We start from the raw sequence: 19,641 nt of genomic DNA, 5'->3' as shown, positions 1-19,641 counted from the left end.
TTGCAGCGTCGGTTCTTTCCCGCGATCAGCCAGCCACTGTTGTTTCATGAGGAGGCCGCACCCATACATACCCCGCGCTGTTCTTCCTCTCTCCTGCGCTCGCGCTGCAAGCATCTTCGCTACGCTCTCACAAGGTACCTGAACTAATTTACTTTTAACTTTATTGCACTACCCTAGTGCTCTCATTGGTGCAAAGGCATCAATTGCAGTGTCGTGCTATACTGCCGAGCAAAGTATGGCCCTATTTTATGAATTTTTGTGCATGGTAGTATGATAACTTGTGCCACCACGTGTGTGTGCCATAATGGGGTCGTAGCCTAGGGTCAGTATCAATTTGTGCCATAGCCTACTTCTCCCACGTGAGGACGTTACAATTGCGGTAGAGCATTACAGCTCTATTTTGTGATTTTTTTGTGGTAACTGTGTGATAACTTGTTATCCCTTACTTATCCAGCATGGGCCCTAAGCGGCATGCCTCCTCTAGTGGTGAGGGCACCACCCCTAAGTGCCATAAGAAAATGAAATGCTTAAAAGACAAGATGAAGTTGCTGGATATGTGTAGGAAGGGCATGACATATGTGGCTTTTGGAAAACTTTTTAATGTACACGAAAGCATGGTATGCTTCATTTAGAAAAATGAGAAGATTAGGAAGGTGCTGGCAGCGACTGTGCCTCCCTTGGCTGAATACGTGTTGCATGCCAGGGATACGGTACTATCTAAAATGGAGAATGCTTTCTATCTTTGGACAGTGGAAACAGAAAACGCAATCACATAGAAAATAACACCACCAGGAAGAAGGCCAAGACCTTTTATGCAAGGATGGCTGCTGAGAAGGCGGAGCAGGCCGCCCAGGCTGAGCAGGAAGCCCAAGCACCAGTGCTGGCCTTAGCACCAGCACTACCCCTAGCACCAGCCCTCCCTCATTCGGTGCATGCAAGGGGTGGTTCAGCCGATTCTCTCTGCACAGTTTGAAAAGGAAAGGAGAAATCCACTTCGGCTGACCACGAGGCAATGAAAGCATTTCCGGTTGAACTGAAGAAAATCATTGAGGAGAAAGGCTGAGAAGGGCTACAGGCCAGAGTATGTGGAATGTGGTTGAGACAGGCTTTTATTGGAAAAAGATGCCATCCAGAACTTATGTCGCGAGGGAGGAAAGGCAGGTGCCCAGGTTCAACGCAGCAATACTAACAAGGCATATGGGCCTGATGGAGTCCCTCCTGTTGTTCTCAAGAACTGTGCTTCTGTGCTTACACCCTGCCTAGGCAAACTCTTTCGCCTTTGTCTGTCAACTTGTATCTTTCCTTCTTGCTGGAAGTTTGCTCTCATTCAGCCAGTCCCAAAGAAGGGTGACCACTCCCAACCCTCCAACTATCGTCCAATTGTATTAACGTCCTGTATTTCAAAAATTTTCGAATCAATTCTCAATAGAAAGGTTTTAAGGCATCTTTCCTATCACAACCTTCTTTCTGATCGTCAGTACGGGTTCCGTCAGGGACGCTCCACTGGCGATCTTCTCACCTACCTTTCAGACTCCTGGTCATCCTCCTTTCGGGACTTTGGCGAAAGCTTTGCCATTGCACTGGACATCTCGAAGGCTTTCGATCGAGTCTGGCATAAATCTTTAACTTCCAAATTGCCTTCTTACGGTTTCTATCATTCTATCTGTGCCTTCATCGCTAGCTTCATTTCTGGTCGTTCTGTAGCTGCTGTTGTAGACGGCCATCGTTCTTCTCCTAGATCTATCAACACTGGTTTCCTCAGGGCTCTGTCCTATCACCAACTCTCTTCCTTTAATTCATCAATGACCTAAGCTGTACATCTAACCCTATCCACTCATACGCTGATGACTCCACCCTTCACCTTTCCATTCAGTTCCCACAACGCCCACTCAGCAGTTACTTCAACAAACAAGGGATGAGGCTATGGCACACCTAATGTCTGACTTGGCTCGTATCTCTGACTGGGGTAAAAATAATCTTGTTGTTTTTAATACATCTAAGACTCAATTTTTACACCTATCAAACCGTCAAAATCTTCCACAGGTATACCCACTAATGTTTAATAATATTCAGCTTAATCTTGCATCATCCTTGAACATGCTTGGGGTTTCATTTACTCAGGACTTATCTTGGAAAGATCATATTACATCTCTTGTAAAATCTGCTTCCAAGAGATTGGGTATGCTAAGCCGACTCCATTCTTTCTTTACCCATGCACAATTGTTGACTCTATACAGGGGTTTTATCCGCCCCTATGTGGAGTACAACTCTCATGTGTGGGGAGGCTCCCCACATACAGCTCTTCTCAATAGGGTGGAGTCAAAGGCTTTTTGTCTCATTAACTCTGCTCCTCTTACTGACTCCCTTCAACATCGTTCACTTTGCCGCACTGTTGCCTCTTTATCTCTTTTCTATTGCTACTATAATGGTCATTGCTCCTCTGAACTGTCTGCATGCATTCTTCCACCTCTAAGACGGGCGCATAGCATCCGTCTAGCAGCAAACTCTCATCCCTTTTCTGTCCAACTCTCTAATGCAAGAGTTAACCGTTACTCCCAGTCCTTTCATTTATGTAACAGGTCAACTCTGGAACTGTCTCCCTCTGTCTGTATTTCCTGCTGCCTATGATCTCCAGTCTTTCAAACGCAGTGTGTCCAGGCATCTCGAAATGAATGGATCTTGAATTTGGCTCTCTCTTGTATTTTATTCTTCTCTTGGAGGGAACTGTTATTGCGGGCTTGTGGCCTTCGGTTCCTTCTTCCTTGCATTAAAAAAAAAAAAAGACTACCCTTCCCGCATCTTCACTCCACATACTACAAAGGAACATCCTCGGGGTTGCTGCAAAGCGCTTCCTGCTGGAGGAGGCCGCGCATTGTGATCGCATTGACATCTTCCTCCTGCAGGAGACTCGTCTCAGCAGTGCCGCCCACTGCGCATGCAGGGTTTTGCCTCCTTCCTTCTTCCCTGTGCATGTGGCGGCCCCTGGCGCTGCACCGTTCTTGTCCAGAGCCACATCCCCACCATAGCCATCAACCCCCTCCCAAACTGCAGATCCCGTGCAGAAGTCCAAGGAGTCCACATCATGATAGCAAACGGCCACCTTAAGATCTTTAACATTTATCACCCCCCCACTGCTGACATTTCCTTGGATGAACTTTTCTCGCTCTCTGCAACTGAGCAGATGTTTATCGGGGGTGACACAAATACACACTACACCTGTCTCAGATCACGCAGCCGCACCAACTCCACAGGCCGCCATCTAGCCATCCTCATGGAGGAAACACCCTTCATCACCCTCCTCAATGACCCACAGGTACCAACACACCTGCTGGAGGGCAGATTAGACCTCTCCCTCATATCATCCAACCTAGCGTACCTGACAAAAAGGGAGATCCACCCCACCCTCACCTCAGACCACCACGTTATCATATGCACCATTGCAATAGCCCCACTACCCCAACCCCCTGGATCCCCCCACGGTGGAACACTAAACTCAGCGACTGGACCCTTTTCACCACCACCTTGATCGCCTCTCCACCACCATCTCCTCCCCAGACTAATAATCACACTGCCCAGGTCACAGCCACCTTTCAAGGGGCAGCAGAAAGTGCCCTCCCCACCAACACCCCCCAAAAACGTCGCCACAAAGACCAGTGGTTCTATTGCCCTCAAGTCAAGGAACTGAATCATCAACTGAACAGAGCAAAAAAGTTATACAGAGCCAATCCCACCCCAGATGCGCTCCGCTACCTCCAAGCAGTCATCCGATACTCCATAGCTGAAAAGAACAGTATTAAGGAGGAGAAATGGCTGGAGTGGTATCAGTCTCTTGGGGTTCATTCCAGCCTTGGTTCCATCTGTAGAAAGCTGAAAACTATCTCTGGCCCCACTCCAACCCAACCCCCCTCCCACCCAGACCCCCTGGGAGAGGCCGAAAACATGGCTGAAGGGTTCACCCATCGGACCTCCCCCACCCAACTCCCAGAAGAAACACGGCTCCGACAAGAGGGACTCCACCATCACAGGAAGGAAATAATTATTCACACCAGCCAAAACACCCCAGCTGAGTCTGACAGACCCTTCACAACACATGAGATCGCACAGGCCTGCAAATCCAGCTCTGACACCGCCCCAGGCCCAGATGGCATTACGTATAGCATGCTCTCACAGGCAGGCCCAGCGGCTAGGGATGCCTTCCTGGACCTCCTGAACCACTCCTGGACACTGGGTCACGTACCCTCGCAATGGAAGCATGCTGTCATCCACCTCATCCTAAAGCCAAACGACCCCAAAAGCCACAGACCCATCTCCCTCCTCAGCTGCCTCGGAAAAACTGCTGAGAGAATGGTTCTACACCACCTCACCTGATGCTTGCCCCCTCCTCACAGCCATATCTTTGCCTACACCAGGGGCAAAGGAGCTGCTGAATGCCTCAGCTCCCTCCTCTCCGAGTTCCATGGGGGCAAAGGATTAGCCGTCTTCATCAACTTCGAGAAGGCCTTCGAGCTCGCATGCCCAGAGGCCATCCTTGCGACCCTGGCACACAGGGGCGTTAAGGGTCGCCTCCTCTGCTGGCTCGAAGACTTTTTTCGGAATCGTGAAGCAGCTGTCCGCTTCCAAGGTTACACATCCACATCCCACCGACACCAAAATGGCACCCCACAGGGGAGCGTCCTCAGCCCAACCCTCTTCAATGCCCTTGTGGAGTGCCTCCTCCACCTTGATCTGGGACCCGAGACCCACCTCCTTTGCTATGCTGACGACCTTGCCTTCGTCATCCACGGTGGCCCCTACCACCCACGAGTGCAGAGGGCACTAGCAAAAATCTCCGACAAATGCAAGGAGCTGGGACTAAAAATCAACGAAAAAAACAAAACAAAGCCCTTCCCTTAGGCATCAGGCCTCCCAGGAACCGTCTCTGCCTCGGGCAAATGCTTATGGAATACGTCAACACCCACAAGTACCTGGATATAACACTTGATTCCAAACTCTCCTTTCGCCCAGAAATCATGCAACTGAGAGAGAAAACCCGGTTGGGCATCAGTGCACTCAGAGCCTTAGCAGGGAAAAGGGGGGTGCATCTTTCAAGGTCCTCCTCATGTTCTGCGTACAAGCCATCAGGTCCATCATAGACTGCTGCTCCTACTCTCTTAACCATCGGACCCGACCTGATTGACAAACTGGAAGTGGTACAGAATGAAGCCATGCGAATCATGACTGGCTCTCCAAGATGGACATACATATGTAATTTCTGCATGGAATGTGACTTAGAATCCCTCAACCACCACATTCAAGCAAGAGTGGCAGGCCTAGCAACAGAACTTGCCCACCGAGCGTCCCCCCTCCCCTTACTCCCTCGACTCCAAGCAGCAACCAGACTGCACCCAGATATTCTCTCTTGCAGCTGGCTGCACAGTGCTGCCCGCGCCATCCACGCACTTGGGCTCACCCAAGTAACACAAACCCTTGACTCCCCAGCTGCCAACTGCCCCCCTGCCCTATGAGACCCTCCTCTATGTAACCTCATTATCCCACACTCACCAGACAAAGCACACTCCCACCCAGCAACTGCACCAGGAGAGTCTACATCGCATGGCCTCCATCACCCCTCCCACCTCCACCACCTACTACACAGACGGCTCTGTTACGAACACTAAAGCTGGTGCCACTTTCGTTTATAGAGAACATACCCAAGGTTTCCGGCTCCCTAATGAAGCCTCCACACTCCAAACCGAGCTTGCTGCCATTGCAGCAGCACTGAAAGATGCCCTCCTTACTGCTCCCTCATCGATCATCATCATCCACACTGACTCGACAGCCGCAATACACGCCCTAAGGCAGCACTCATCCTCGGACAATGTCCACCTAATCACGAACGTCCTTGCCACCGTCCAACAAATCTGGGAAACAGGGGGATCTATTACCATCCACTTGGTCCCCAGTCATGTTGGCATTAAGGGCAACGAACGAGCTGACATCGCCGCCACACAGGCCACAATGCACCCCAATCCAGACATCGACATCCAAACCAGTCTCTCTCAGATCAAACGCCTCATTAAAAAGTGCACAGCCGCCCGTAATCATGAAGACCACCAACTGCAAGTTCAACTCGGCTCCCCATCTGCTACCTGATTCGTACAAGCCACGAACTATACCCAGCTCCCACTACCACTCCCCAACGACAACCAGCTACTCACCCGCCTTCGGCACCTCCAACTGGGATACCTGTACTACACCGAACTAAACACAGCTGACAAACCCCCCTCACCGAATGTGATCATTGCAAAGCCATCACCCCCCTCCCTCCCCTACACTACCTGCTCCACAGTCCTGCAACATCCCGTCTTCGAATAGAAACGCCCTACCCCAACCCTGACATCCCAAGGTCCAAAGCCACAGCTCTTCCACTCCAAACACTCTGCATTTGCGCTGCCAGACTCATTGCCTCAACATCATACAGCAATCTAGCCGCAATGGTGCGCAGCACGCCACCTTCCAGGTAAGAAAAGCAAGAAGAAGACATCGCGTGAGCCTGGGGGGGCCCCACTGGGACCATCCCACACCCACGCTTCGTCTTCCCTCATACCATTCACAAGCTTAACCCCACTGACCAGGCCCCACTGGGACCATCCCGCGCCCACGCCTCGTCTTCCCTCATACCATTCACAAGCTTAACCCCACAGACCGGGCTAATGTATGGCTCGGCCTCCACTACAGGTGGAGGAAAATTACAAACGAACGAACGATGTCATCCATGTTCGTCTCTAATCCTTGGAGTTGTTCCTTCCCTTCCCCGTCACTCTCCGAGGTCGTGAGACAATCACTGGCGCCAGCCTGCCACACAATGTTGTAGGTGTGGTCAGATGGGCGATGCCCACGGCATTTACGGTGACGGCTGAGGGAGAGCACTGCAGCACGCCTGCACTCTGCAGCCACTCAGCTGGCATTGCTTGCCATGCTTGTAATAGCTATGGATTATTTTTACTCCAGTGTCCAACTCGCTGAGCTAGCTCAGTGGTATAATTGATATGATTTGATTTGAAATATATATTGCTGTAAAAGGTATACACAGTACATATACAACAAAAGAAGGTGGTGGGAAACTATATGATATAGTAATGGCATGTACCACTGAAATTATTAAAATATTACTTAGATAAATCGTAACCAATAGAAATGATCTTCCTAGTTTATATAGCTTCAGAATTTATTGGAAGGAGTACCTTGCGTTGCCTGGGTAAAACCCTATGATCGTGCATTACCTGGGACCCTGGATGGCCTCTCCTAGTGGGAGAAACCCCTCGAGTTGGCCCATTTCCCCAGGGTAATAATTCTCCATGGATCTGTTTTCCCACACCCAACCCACCAACCCTGCCCATCCATCCCATCAATCTGTCTATCCATCCCTACCGCTGTAGCTAATAGTAAGGTTATAGAAATAAAAAATTCTATTGTAACTGGCTACCGGACTATCTTTCCACCATATAATCTTGAGTTTTTCTGATTATTTTATAATCTTGGCCATCGGAGGAGCCACTTTAGCTTATGTAAAGTACCGTGCCCATTTAAAATGTTTAAATTCGTCGTAAGAAGTTGCACCTGTCAGAGCTGTTAAGAGCTCTATGTGCATCCCCCTTGATTTCTGTAGAGGACAGGCGATCTGTGTGTGTGTGTGTGTGTGTGTGTGTGTGTGTGTGTGTGTGTGTGTGTGTGTGTGTGTGTGTGTGTGTGTGTGTGTGTGTGTGTGTGTGTGCGCGCAGACATGAAAATCCACGGAAATGCCCCGCCGCATTTAACACGTAATATATGTACGTGTGTTAATTTAACATTTTTGGTAACCGGAGGCCGATTGCACCCGTTTTCTTTTACGTATTCTTTAAATCAGCGCATTTTAGGTACATTAAATAAAAAACTGTTGCATTGTAATGCACCGTTTCAGCTAACTGGGGGTACAAATAGACAAACAGAATGGGAATTTTAGTAGTACTATATATATATATATATATATATATATATATATATATATATATATATTCGTAGGCTCACTGCTCAAATGTCTGCCCTTCACAACTTCTCCATAAATAAATTCTATTTCGTTTAGTGGACATTGTAGCCGATTTCTTGGATACATATATTAAGGTCTGCCTGCTATGCATTATTAACATCAATCTGTATTGATAGTTCCTGTATTATCAGAAGTTGTTTTGTATAGGGTCCCTAGCAAGACCCACCACCTTTTTGTTGTATAAATACTCTCAGTACCAACTAGTCAACCGCAAGGTGCAGATGTGTGCTGCAATGCCCTCCCACAGCCGACGCTGCAAACACCAAGGGCCTTCCACTTCTGACCAAATCTACAGCATCGTGGGTTAGGCTGGCGCCAGTCACAGCCTCTTGACCTCAGAAAGTGACAGGGAAGGGCAGGAACACCCCCAAGGACGAGACACGAACGTGGACGGCAGTACCTGTGATGTGATGGCGCAGGCTGCACCATGTGTTCTGACAACTCGTGCAGGACCTGGCAAACGCCAGTGCACGGGAGAGGATACCAAATCAGCTGGTGACAATGAAATGGAGTGTGGTGAACTGGTGCAAGGTCGTGATGCCAGAGTGATGCTGAATTTCGCCTCCGATTGTGATCTCCCTCTATCTCATGCGCGCGCAAAAAAAAAAAAAAAAAAAAAAAAAGCCAGGTGGACAGTTTCTGTAGTAAAACAGTTCCTTGATTTTGAGGTACGTTTCAAGTAAGGTAAGACACGTCCGTATGTGACAGCAAGAAGTAGCCATGCTGTAGATTATTTGACTAGTGATGGCTTTAATGGGGTTGTTTTGGAAGCTGCTACAAACTACCCCAAGACTAGAATTATTATTCACAATGTTCCTGTCTACTGGGCGGTCCAGGATCTTCAAGCTCAAGAAAATGTCCTATGGATGACAAGAAGAATGGTTGGCAAATATCCGTGGCCACAGCTTATTGCTCTGTTTGAGGGGAAGACTCCAGAGACAATATTCATCAGGCCACTAGGATACAGCAAAGTTGTTTGCTATGTTTCAGAGCCTGACCTCTGCAACCGCTGTAACATGTGGGTTCATCTGGCGTGGTAGTGCAGTGCGGCGTACAGGTGTCGCTTTTGTGTTGGGTGGCATGAAGGCAGCACCTGTCTGGAAAAAATTAAGAGGGGCAAATACTTCAAACCCCAGTGCTGCAACTGCAGAGGGGAACACAATGCCCACTCCTTGTGTCCCAAAAAACTACAGACGATCCTGGCACCACGGCACACTGCAGTTCCAGTCCAAGTAGCGCAACCACCACCATTGGCACCGACCAATGTTTGCAAGGCCCGTCTCCAGGCCTCGGTTTTTCCACAGCTAGGAATCCACTGGTGCACCTGTGCACAGTGTGTCGTCAGTTCGTCATGCTGAATCCTAGGTCAGTCAACCTTTTCATGATCCCAGCCGGCAAAACACCAGGCTTCGGGACGTCATCAGGGATCTCCACACGACAGTCCAGAACCTAACCAGGAGACTCCAGCGGATGGAGCAGCATCTACAACAACAGGACTACATTGTCACGTTTAACATGGAAAGTGGGGCTTCTGCAGCTGCGTGCATGTGTCTGAGCCTTCTGCTCCTCTTGGTCATGGCAGCGGACCAGCAGCTGGACAACCAGAAGCAGGGAGAGCTCGTGCAAGGGGAGAAACTAGGGCAGCTTCCGGTGCCCAGGCTGAAAAGCTTGATGAAGGGGAGCTAGTTGAATTGTGCCAATACCTGGTGGCAGTGTTACAGATCATAGGACAACTTGGGGCTGGGCGGGATTGGTTAATGCAAATTGGGGCAGGGCTGAGCAAGGGGATGGGGTTGTTAGTTGAGACACTGAAGTCCAATGGTTAGCTCAACTTGTATTTTTCTGACATGGTATGTAAATGTGAAACCATCCATTCTCTATAATCACTCTGTATTTGTACCAAAGTTCTAGAAAGCATCATTCACTATATTAGTCAATATTATACGTATTTTGTTTGTACATCTGCATCATAGCCGCACTGACTACGTCAACCACAACCTAGCCACTGCCGCTATCAACTATACCACTCAAGACAATGCACAAGAAAAGACTGATGTGTACCACTTGGGGACTTGTATAGAACAATCAAATAACTAGATAGTCGTGCAGTTGAGAGGGAGTTAGCCAGAAGGAACGAGTGGTGTTGGTTGGTTGGGTGTTTTAGGCATCACTTACCAACCCCATTTGCCTCACTGATGAGGCGGTGTGATGCTAGCATCTTTGGCTGCGGCCACTGCTGTCGTGCTGAGCTTCGAGCCTGCCCTGATATTATTACTCACTCCTGTATGTAATATAGCTACCTTATAGATCCATTTACATATTTTAATGCGTACTATGGTTGATAATTACTAGGGGACGTGTGCCTACACCCACGATTTTGTAACCATTGATTGTATGAAATGGTATTTGCTGAAGGAGGTGTGTTGCCCCAATAACCATCAGATTCACCTTGTTTTGGTATATTGTGCAGAGATACTACTGTACCACAGCTTATATAAATGTGTGTCGGCCAGGTGTTAAGCCAGCATTGAAATTTCCATGACCAGTCTCGCCACTCAAGCCATCCAAATGGACCTCACTTCTGCTGCCAGGGAGGTTACTGCCCCTGGCAAGAGGGTGAGAGTGATCTCTGCCGCCAGTGATGAAAGAGGATTCCTGGAAAAGTGGATGCAGCCTTCCTCCCCAGCTGGGGATTCACCAGTGAGGCTAGAAGCCTTGTCTGTACTGTAAGGTCGACAGACAACACTCTTATTTTTTCATTCCCGCAGGCTATCGGATGCTTTCAACAAGTCACCACTGGGCAAGTACTGTATTGAGGGATCTCTAAGGGTTTTAGGCAAAGGGTCGGACACTAGATTTTGTGTATTAGCTGACGATGTGGCCAAAATGGTTGTGCTGCCTGAGTCACTCACCCAGCTTGGGGCCTGGCCTGTCAGGTGCTGGATGACATGCTCACCATCCAGTGGCCAGTTTTCTTATAGAAAAATTGGGCCTGTTGCTCCTGAAGTCTCGAAGGATGAACTATTTAGTCACCTTCATTGCCCTAGCAACTGTTTCTCCCACCTAGTTAAGGTAACCTGCCTCACGATCCATCATCCTGGTGACGAGAATGCAGTGGGGGCCAGGGTGTTGCGGCTCAAATTCAGGGGCCCTTTGCCGGAGCAGGCTATCTTTGACACACTTTTGCTACTCTGTAGGGACTTAAACTTTTCCCATCCAGAGATGCTACACGTGCCACTGCTTCGGGTATGGCACAATCTCCTGTAAGAACAAAGTTAGATGCTCTAAATGTAGTAGGTCGTCCCGTCCATGCAAGTCCCCATCAGGTGGTCAGTGGACGTTGACACCCACCTTCGTGCCCTCAGCCTGGTTCTGTCCCCTTGAGAGCATCTACTGTTTCCAGTCAGACTTCCTGGCCCGTCCATGAGGGCCTTCCATACACAACAGTGGTCGGCAATCGTCTTTCAGCTTTGGATGACCTTACTGGAACATCTGAGTCTGCTGTAGAACCCAGCAAGGTGGAACACATAACTACAGTGTCCTCTCACTCAACCTCTCAGTTAGTGGTGCTGCTCCACCCGGTCCCTTCTCCCAAGCCCTGCTGTCAATGTACATGCCTAACACAGACCTCTTCCCTCCATGCTGCACAGGACCCCTCAGGTCCATCCATCTAGCCTGATATCTTGCCTAGTATGTCAGCCACTTCTACATTGTCATTGGCTAGTACTCCTGCCCCCGGTTCAACCAAGCCACACACTGTCCCCCCCAGTTCTGAGATGGCCTCAACAACTGGTGATTCTCTTGCTCCTCCACAGGGGCTCAAGCAAAGGGCAACCTCCCTAGCTTCCTCCCGTGCCACCCCCTCAGATGTCCATTCCTCAGAGTCCTTTGTGGACTTCATGATAATAGCCCTGTCCATGAATAGAAATGGAGTCCTTTAGTCCTTTATTGACATCTGTATCAGCCTCTTGCCCCAGCTCCTCTCTCTCCTCTCTTCCCAGTGATGGCCTCTCCACCTCTTCGTAGCTCCTTTTTCTGGAATGCCAGGTTCCTTCTTCAAAAACTTTCATTTCTAAACAAACAATAGTGGACCTCGTCACAGATGTTACTGGTCTCTGTGAAACTTAGCTTTCCCCACATATTCATCTGTCACTCTGGGTTTTTCCCATTTATTGGGCTGATCATCAGGGTGTCGGGGGTGCTCTGGCTGTTAAGGTCAGGGAGAACATGGCCAACTTTGTTCTGCCTCTGACCCGGCCCACTTGGGAGTTGTTCGAAGTCCTTGTGGTCAACCCTCCTCTCGTGGATGGTTAGATCACTGTGGTGGTTTGCTACAACCCTTGAAAGAGCATTGGCCTAGAAGAACTCTAGGCCTATCAAGACAACCTCCCTTCGTTCTGCCTCCTCCTGGCTGATTTTAACACCAGACATCCCCACTGGCATTCTTTCTTGGTGCAGGGATCTGGCAACAGGTTGGGATCTTCTCTCTTCTAGTTTCTCTTGGGGAGTGGTAAATTTTCCCTGCTCACCCCGTTGGGGTTCCAAACCCCACACTTGATCTCTGTGTAGGGGACTCTGTTTTTGGTGGGTCAGCAATTTGGACTGGCCCATATCTGGGGTCCAACCACCTTCCAGTTATCCTGGATGTCCCTGGCCTTCCCCTACCCTGCCCTACCTTGCCTCGCCTGCACTGGATCATCGCATTAGGCTCCTGGTTCTCCTTTACGGCAGCCCTCGGTGACACTGGGGCTCTGCCGGGAGGACCCTTGGATGAACGTGTGGCGGTCTTTGCTTCCTCTGTGGTCTCAGCAGGTGAAGAGGCCTTCTACAAGTCCTCAGCACGTCCCCGCAGCATTGTTGCCGTTCCTTGGTGGTCGGGGGACTGCACCAAGGTCATCCGGGCTAGGCAGTCTTCCTGGAATGCCTGGTGGAGGTTTCCCTGACCTAGCCACCAAGACAATCACTGCTGTAGGGATGTGGAATGCAAGGGAACTCTCAATCAGGCTTGGCATGCTGCCTGGGCAGCTGTCTGTTCAACCCTCTCATTCTCCAAAGGAGTAGCCTGTAGCACCAGTCAAGCAGGGCAGTACTCCCAAGGTGGATGGAAAGCTTTTGACAGGGAGAGCTGGGGCTCCCATTCCATAAGTCCTTGGGAGTAGTTCCTGACCATCCCCCTTTGCTGAGCTTTGTCAGTGTTTCAGTAACAGAGAGTAGGCCAGCATGCTCTCCAGTACAAGTTTCTCTAACTGTCAGTATCAGTCTACATGCACAGTACACATTACACTTCCTTTTCAAAAAAAAAAAAAAAAAAATGGCACACTATAACCATACCTCGGAGTCCCCGGGGGAGGGGGGGACAATAAATGCCCCCACCATCCACCCTTTCCCCAATGACGACTCAACGTGCCTGGAACCACTGTCTGACTCACTTCTTCATTTCTGCAACATTTGCTACCTTTCCTCTAACTTTCTTTCTGTTGAACACCACCTCTCCTCCTCTAAACCTCACCTTCTCTTCTTAACCAAGACTCAGCTGTCTGAGGCAAATGACAGCAAACTCTCTTCCGTATCCTTCGTTCTTTCTCTATACTCATTTCAAAGCCAAAGTTGGCTATTGGGTATATGTACGCAATGACCTATCTTGCTCTCGTGTTCCTGAAATTGATTCTTCTGAATTCTCCACTCTCTGGCTTCGGCGTTCCTGTCATTCTCTGACTAAATGTATCTGTGCTGTTTACTTATCCCCTAATTCTACTATCAAATATTCTTCAACTATCTTACTTCTACGATGGAACACATTCTATCCATATCTTCTTTCTCAGAAATCTCCATTCTAGGAGATTTCAATGTTCACCACAACCTTTGGCTCTCCTCTCCTTTCACTGATCCACCTGGTGAACAAGCCTACACCTTTTCTATCCTTAATGACCTAGAGCAGCTTGTACAGCACCTTAACCGTACCCCTGACTGCCATGGAGATTAACATGCTTGACCTCTTCCCTACAACTAATTCTTCTGCTTACACTGTTAATCTTTTCTCTCCGTTGGGCTTCTCCAATCATAACTTTATTACCTTAACCTGTCCTATCACTCCAGTAAGGCCTGTGGACCGTCCAAAGAAACGTCGACTGTGGCACTTTGGAGCTACGGACTGGGAGGTCCTTAGGCAGTACTTCTTTGATTTTCCCTGGAATGATGATTGCTTCCATGGCCGGGAGTCATGTGAGTGTGCCGTGTGCATTACGGTGGTTATTCTCTCGGGCATGGAAGCATACATTCCTTTCTCATATCCTTTGACTAATGCAAGAAAGCCTTGGTTTAATCGCGCTTGTTCTAATGCTGTCCGCAACAAGGAGAGGGTCTATGAAAGATACCAGAGCCAACCCACTCCTGAATCGCATCTTTTTTATGCTTCTGCCCGGAATTGTGCTAAGTCTGTTCTTTGCTCTGCTAAAAATAATTTCATATGTATTAAATGCTCTCAACTCTCCAACTCGAATTCTTCCCGCACCTTCTGGCTCCTTGCCAAAAACCTTTCTAACAGCTTTACCTCATCATCCTTCCCTCCTCTTTTCTACTCTGATGGCTCAGTAGTTATTTCTTCAACTGATAAAGCAGATCTCTTCACGCAGTCTTTCTCCTCCAAGTTCACCTTAGACAATGCCGGTCCCGTTCCTCCATCACTTCCTCCCTCTGACTTTCTCATGGCTGACATTAAAATTTCGTCAGCTGACGTATTTTCTGCCATCACTGGCCTCAATACTAACAAGGCATATGGACCTGTTGGAGTCGCTCCTGTTGTTCTCAAGAACTGTGCTTCTGTGCTTACACCCTGCCTAGGTAAACTCTTTCGCCTTTGTCTTTCAAGTTGTACCTTTCCTTCTTGCTGGAAGTTTGCTTTCATTCAGTTGGTCCCGAAGAAGAGTGACCCTTCCCAACCCTCTAATTATCGTCCAATTGCTTAACATCCTGTGTCTCAAAAGTTTTCGAGTATATTCTTAACAAAAAATTTTTAAAGCATCTTTCCTATCACAACCTTCTTTCTGATTGTCAATATGGGCTCCGTCAGGGACGCTCCACTGGCGATCTTCTCCCCTACCTTTCAGACTCCTGGTCATCCTCCTTCTGGAGAAAGCTTTGCCATTGCACTTGACATCTCAAAGGCTTTCGATCCAGTTTGGCATGAATCTTTGATTTCCAAACTGCCCTCTCACTGTTTCTATCCTTCAATCTGTGCCTTCATATATAGCTTCCTTTCTGGTAGTTCTGTTGCTGCTGTTGTTGACGGCCATCGTTCTTCTCTTAGATCTATCAACAGTGGTGTTCCTCAGGGTTCTGTCCTATCACCAACTCTCTTCCTTTTATTCATCAATGATCTTCTGAGCTGTACATCTGACCCCATCCATCGTACGCTGATGATTCCACCCTTCACCTTTCCCTTCAGTTTCCGCAACGTCCATCTCAGCAGTTAATTCAACAAACAAGGGATGAGGCTATGGCACGCATAATGTCTGACTTGGCTCATATCTCTGACTGGGTTAAAAATAATCTTGTTTTTATTGCATCAAAGACTCGGTTTTTACACCTATCAACCCGACAAAATCTTCCACAGGAGTACCCACTAATGTTTAATAATATCCAGCTCAATTCTGCATTACCCATGACCATGCTTGGGGTTTCATTCACTCGGGACTTCTCTTGGAAAGATCATATTGCATCTCTTGTAAAAATCTGCTTCCAAGAGATTAGGTGTGCTAAGCTGACTCATTACCTTCTTTACCCCTGCACAGTTGTTAACTTTATACACGGGTTTTATTCGCCCCTGTGTGGAGTATAACTCTCATGTGTGGGGAGGCTCCAGACTTACACCTCTCCTCAATAGGGTGATGTTAAAGGCTTTTCATCTCATTAATTCTCCTCCTCTCGCTGGCTCCCTTTAGCCTCTGTCTCTTCGCTGCATTGTTGCCTCTTTGTCTCTTTTCTGTCGCTACTTCAATGGTCGCTGCTCCTCCGAACTGTTGGCTTGCATCCCTCCACCTCTACAACGGGTGCGTAGCACCAGTCTAGCAGCAAACTCTCATCCCTTTACTGTCCAACTCTCTGATGCGGGAGTTGACCGTTGCTCCCAGTCCTTCATTTGTGCAATGGGTCAGCTCTGGAACTGTCTCCCTCTGTCTGTATTTTCCTCTTCCTATGATCTCCAGTCTTTCAAACGCAGTGTGTTCAGGCATCTCAAAATAAACAGATCTTGAATTTGACTCTCTTTTGTATTGTTCTTGTTTTTTCTTGGAAGGAACTGTTTTGTGGGCTTAGCCATTGGTTCCTTCTTTCTCGCATAAAAAGAAAAAAATCCTGGACTTGTCTTTAGTCAGGCAATGAAGGGGCACCCTACCACTCAATTGCATCACCTGGTATTCCAGGACAAGGCTGCCTTCTTGGCCACCTTCTTTTGACCTCAATTTGGTGCCCCTGTTCCGCACTCAGGCTCCCAGCGGTTGCTCAGAGTCATTCAGGCAGCCAGGCATCTCCTCCTCCTCCCCTGCAGGCTTAGCCTCCTCCTTTACCCGGACAGAGCTTTCCTCCACACTCCGAACCCTACTACCAAAGAAAGCGTGTGGCCCAGATTTTTGTCCCAAGTTAGGTTTTGGTACATCTACCCCTTCCCCATCAGGTCAGATATATTTAATAATAGCTGGGTGCTGGGGATCTACCAATCATGCTGGAAAACCTCTCACCACCTCCCCTTCCCTAAGCCAGGGAGGGACCTCTCTCCGTCTGGTGTTGTACAGGGCGACAGCATTGCTATCAAGTGTCGGGAAGGTGTTTGAGAGGATGGTGTGCCCTCGCCTCTCCTGTTGGCTGGAGCCTGACTGCCGCCTGTCTGAAGTTCAGTGTGGATTCCACACTGGGAGTGGGACACTTGATGTCCTCCTCCACTTTGATCATCACATCCACAAGGCATTCTGTCATCAGCAGATACTCTTGGCAGTTTTCGTGAATCTCCAGGGGGCCTTTGATTCCGCCTTCCATTATGGGAGACTGTACAAGTTGTGCCGTCTCAGTGTCACGGGATCTGCACTTGCCTGGATAAGGAGTTTTTTTAAGGAGCGATCTTTCGGTGTTTGCACTGGGGGATGCCAACTCCTCCCCCACCGCAGTCAGGCAGGAAGTACCACAAGGATCAATTCTCAGTTCTCTTCTTTTTAATGTGTTAATGTCTGCTCTCCCTTATCCTCCTGGAATTTTTGTTCAAGCCTGTGCTGACGATGTATCCATCCTGTGCAGTGCTGCCTCCCTGTGGGAGGCTCAAAATCGGCTCCAACCAGTTGTGGATGCCTTCACTACCTGGGTAACGGACTGGGAATTAATAATCAATACACACAAAAATGCTCTCACATGCTTCAGCCATCTGAGGCTCCCCTCTATGCCGAGGGTTCAGCTTGCTAGAGAGCCTCTCACCTCTGGACCCAGCACAAGTTTCTGGGCCTTCATCTAGATGGCCCCCGTCTCACCTGGGGCCCCCACATTGATCATCTTCGGTCAGCATGCCTCAGGCGCCTAGATATTATGAAGTGTGTATCAGGGGTTTGCTGATTGAAGCACTTTCTTTTACCTGTATCTAGCCTTCATATGCAGCAAGATATCATATGGTTATATAGTTCCTCACTTTATGGATGGGCAGCCCAGACCCATCTAAAAATGCTGGATGTCGTCCAGAACACTGCACTCTGCATAGCCCTAGGTGCTCTCAAGCCAACCCCATCGCATGGAGTTGGACTGTCGCCAGCTCCATCATATTTCTGCCCCTCCCTCCGGCCACGCGGTCTCCTCCCTTTACTGTCTCCTAACGGTCCTTCTCTATCCCCCAGACTAGCCACGAGTGCGGTAACTGTTCATTCCTTGCAGCATCCAGATTTGCCACACCCTCTCCCTCGACCTCTTCAGGCCTGACCCAGTGGCTCCTCTCCCCCCTGTTCCCCATTGGATGGATTTGTCTCCATTTATCTCCCCCTAACTCCCAATGTCATTCCTGAAGTCAGCAGATGCAGTCTTGGCACGGCAGTTCTTCCTTAGCATCGACTCCTCTTTTCATAAGGACTCCTTCAGAAGTTACACAGATGGGACCCACTCTCCCACATTTTCCTTTGTCTCGGTGGCCTACTTTGAGGAACTTTCCTTATGCCAAACTTGGACTTTTGGTGGGCGGTATGATGCCTTGACAGTGGAACTCCTAGCCATCTTCCAGGCCCTTGGGTTTGTATGGACCTTCCTCCACCCCCAACCAGTGGTTTTATATATCGACTCGTAGTCCTCACTAAACGTTCTCCTCTCAGATCGTCCTATGACCCATGTTAGTCTTGTCCATGCTATTTTGGAGCACCTCATTCTCCTTGCTACTCCTCCCTGGCACATCTATCTTCAGTGGATTCCCTTGCATGTAGGCATCTGTGGCAATGAATCTGCAGATGCAGTAGCAAGGTGGGCGCTGACCTCCAACACATTGGTATATGTGGCATTTGATACCGCTGCATTCCCTAACCTCACAGGCAGTGACTGCATGTCGTACTGGAATTAAAACCTTGCAACTAACCTCCCCGAGTCTCAGCTGGGGCGTTTTTGTTCAGACTCCTATGCACACCCTTGGGCTCGCCATCCTTGTAGAGATGTTGATGTTGTCATCACCAGGGTACGATTGGGCCACGCAGGCCTTGCAAGCCACGTGTATCATTTGGGTATGATAGAGCACCCGTAGTGCCAATACTGTCCCCAGGTTGAAGAAACCATAGAACGCTTCATGCTATGATGCCCTAAATTCCCTTCCCTTCCCACACTTTTGAAAGATCATCTGGCATCTCTGGGAGTTTTTAACTGATGCCTTCATATCATTCAGGGAGGGGGTAATGGGGACCCTTTGTTACGACAACATGTCATGTGGTACACGTCTGACTTCATCCATAAATCTAGGCAGCTCTACCGCATACAACGTGAGGCCCTAATCAGTTTGCATCGAAAGGGCAGTGGGCCATTGTTTTGGCCGTGTCCCTCAAACCCACAAGAAGAAGAAGGAGGAGGAGGTGTGTGGCAAAATCCACTACCGTCTTTAGTTACTTGTATATCCATTGATTGCATGTCACTGTATTTGCTGAAGGAGATGAGTAACAAGATCCACCATCTTCTTTTGTTGTATAAGTACTGTGTACCTTTCACAGCAGTAAATATTATCAGTCATGTAAATGTACTCTGTATCCCCTTACAACAAAAAATACTTCAATCGGTGAAGGAATAAGTAGGCAGCACTACATGAAGTGAGTGGATGATGGTCACCACCACGTTACTATTTCTTAATAATCTGGTGTTGGTCAGGAGGCAAGTGATCGCCACTCTTGTACAATAACCTGTTGAGAATGACCCTTTCCATCCTATTACAGATACAGCTAACTTGGGAAATAGAGCTATGACCACCACAGCCCTTTGGAATTGGAATTATGACGGCACTTTTCCAGGACGTGGGCAGTCCACTGGCCGCATATGACATATTCAACAAATCCAGCATGGGAATGTCAGAACAGAGGTGG

General features: G+C 48.7%; 1 protein-coding gene across 1 annotated transcript; it reads left to right on the top strand.

Moving 5' to 3' along the window:
* The first annotated feature begins 820 nt into the window (after window positions 1-820).
* LOC145415630 (uncharacterized) lies at window positions 821-4,893 on the top strand. The gene is made up of 4 exons (XM_080284851.1): window positions 821-944; window positions 2,904-3,479; window positions 3,584-4,241; window positions 4,389-4,893. The coding sequence occupies exons 1-4, from the start codon at window positions 821-823 to the stop codon at window positions 4,891-4,893; spliced, it is 1,863 nt and encodes a 620-aa protein (XP_080140977.1).
* Window positions 4,894-19,641: the final 14,748 nt, after the last annotated feature.

Source organism: Coenobita brevimanus, chromosome 103, assembly GCF_032717465.1.
Source record: "Coenobita brevimanus isolate Jiangsu-jjx chromosome 103, ASM3271746v2, whole genome shotgun sequence".
NCBI lineage: Eukaryota > Metazoa > Arthropoda > Malacostraca > Decapoda > Coenobitidae > Coenobita > Coenobita brevimanus.
The sequence above is the reverse complement of the archived record's forward strand: the minus strand, read 5'-3'. Positions and strand labels throughout refer to the sequence as shown.

What these genes read in the sequence shown, in the direction of transcription:
- LOC145415630 (XM_080284851.1), top strand. Translation starts at nt 821, where the DNA reads ATGGCTGCTGAGAAGGCGGAGCAGGCCGCCCAGGCTGAGCAGGAAGCC. An exon ending in ACCCCCTGGATCCCCCCACG is followed by an intron (nt 3,480 to 3,583) that starts GTGGAACACTAA and finishes CCCAGGTCACAG; the next exon opens with CCACCTTTCAAGGGGCAGCA. An exon ending in ACACTGGGTCACGTACCCTC is followed by an intron (nt 4,242 to 4,388) that starts GCAATGGAAGCA and finishes CCCTCCTCACAG; the next exon opens with CCATATCTTTGCCTACACCA.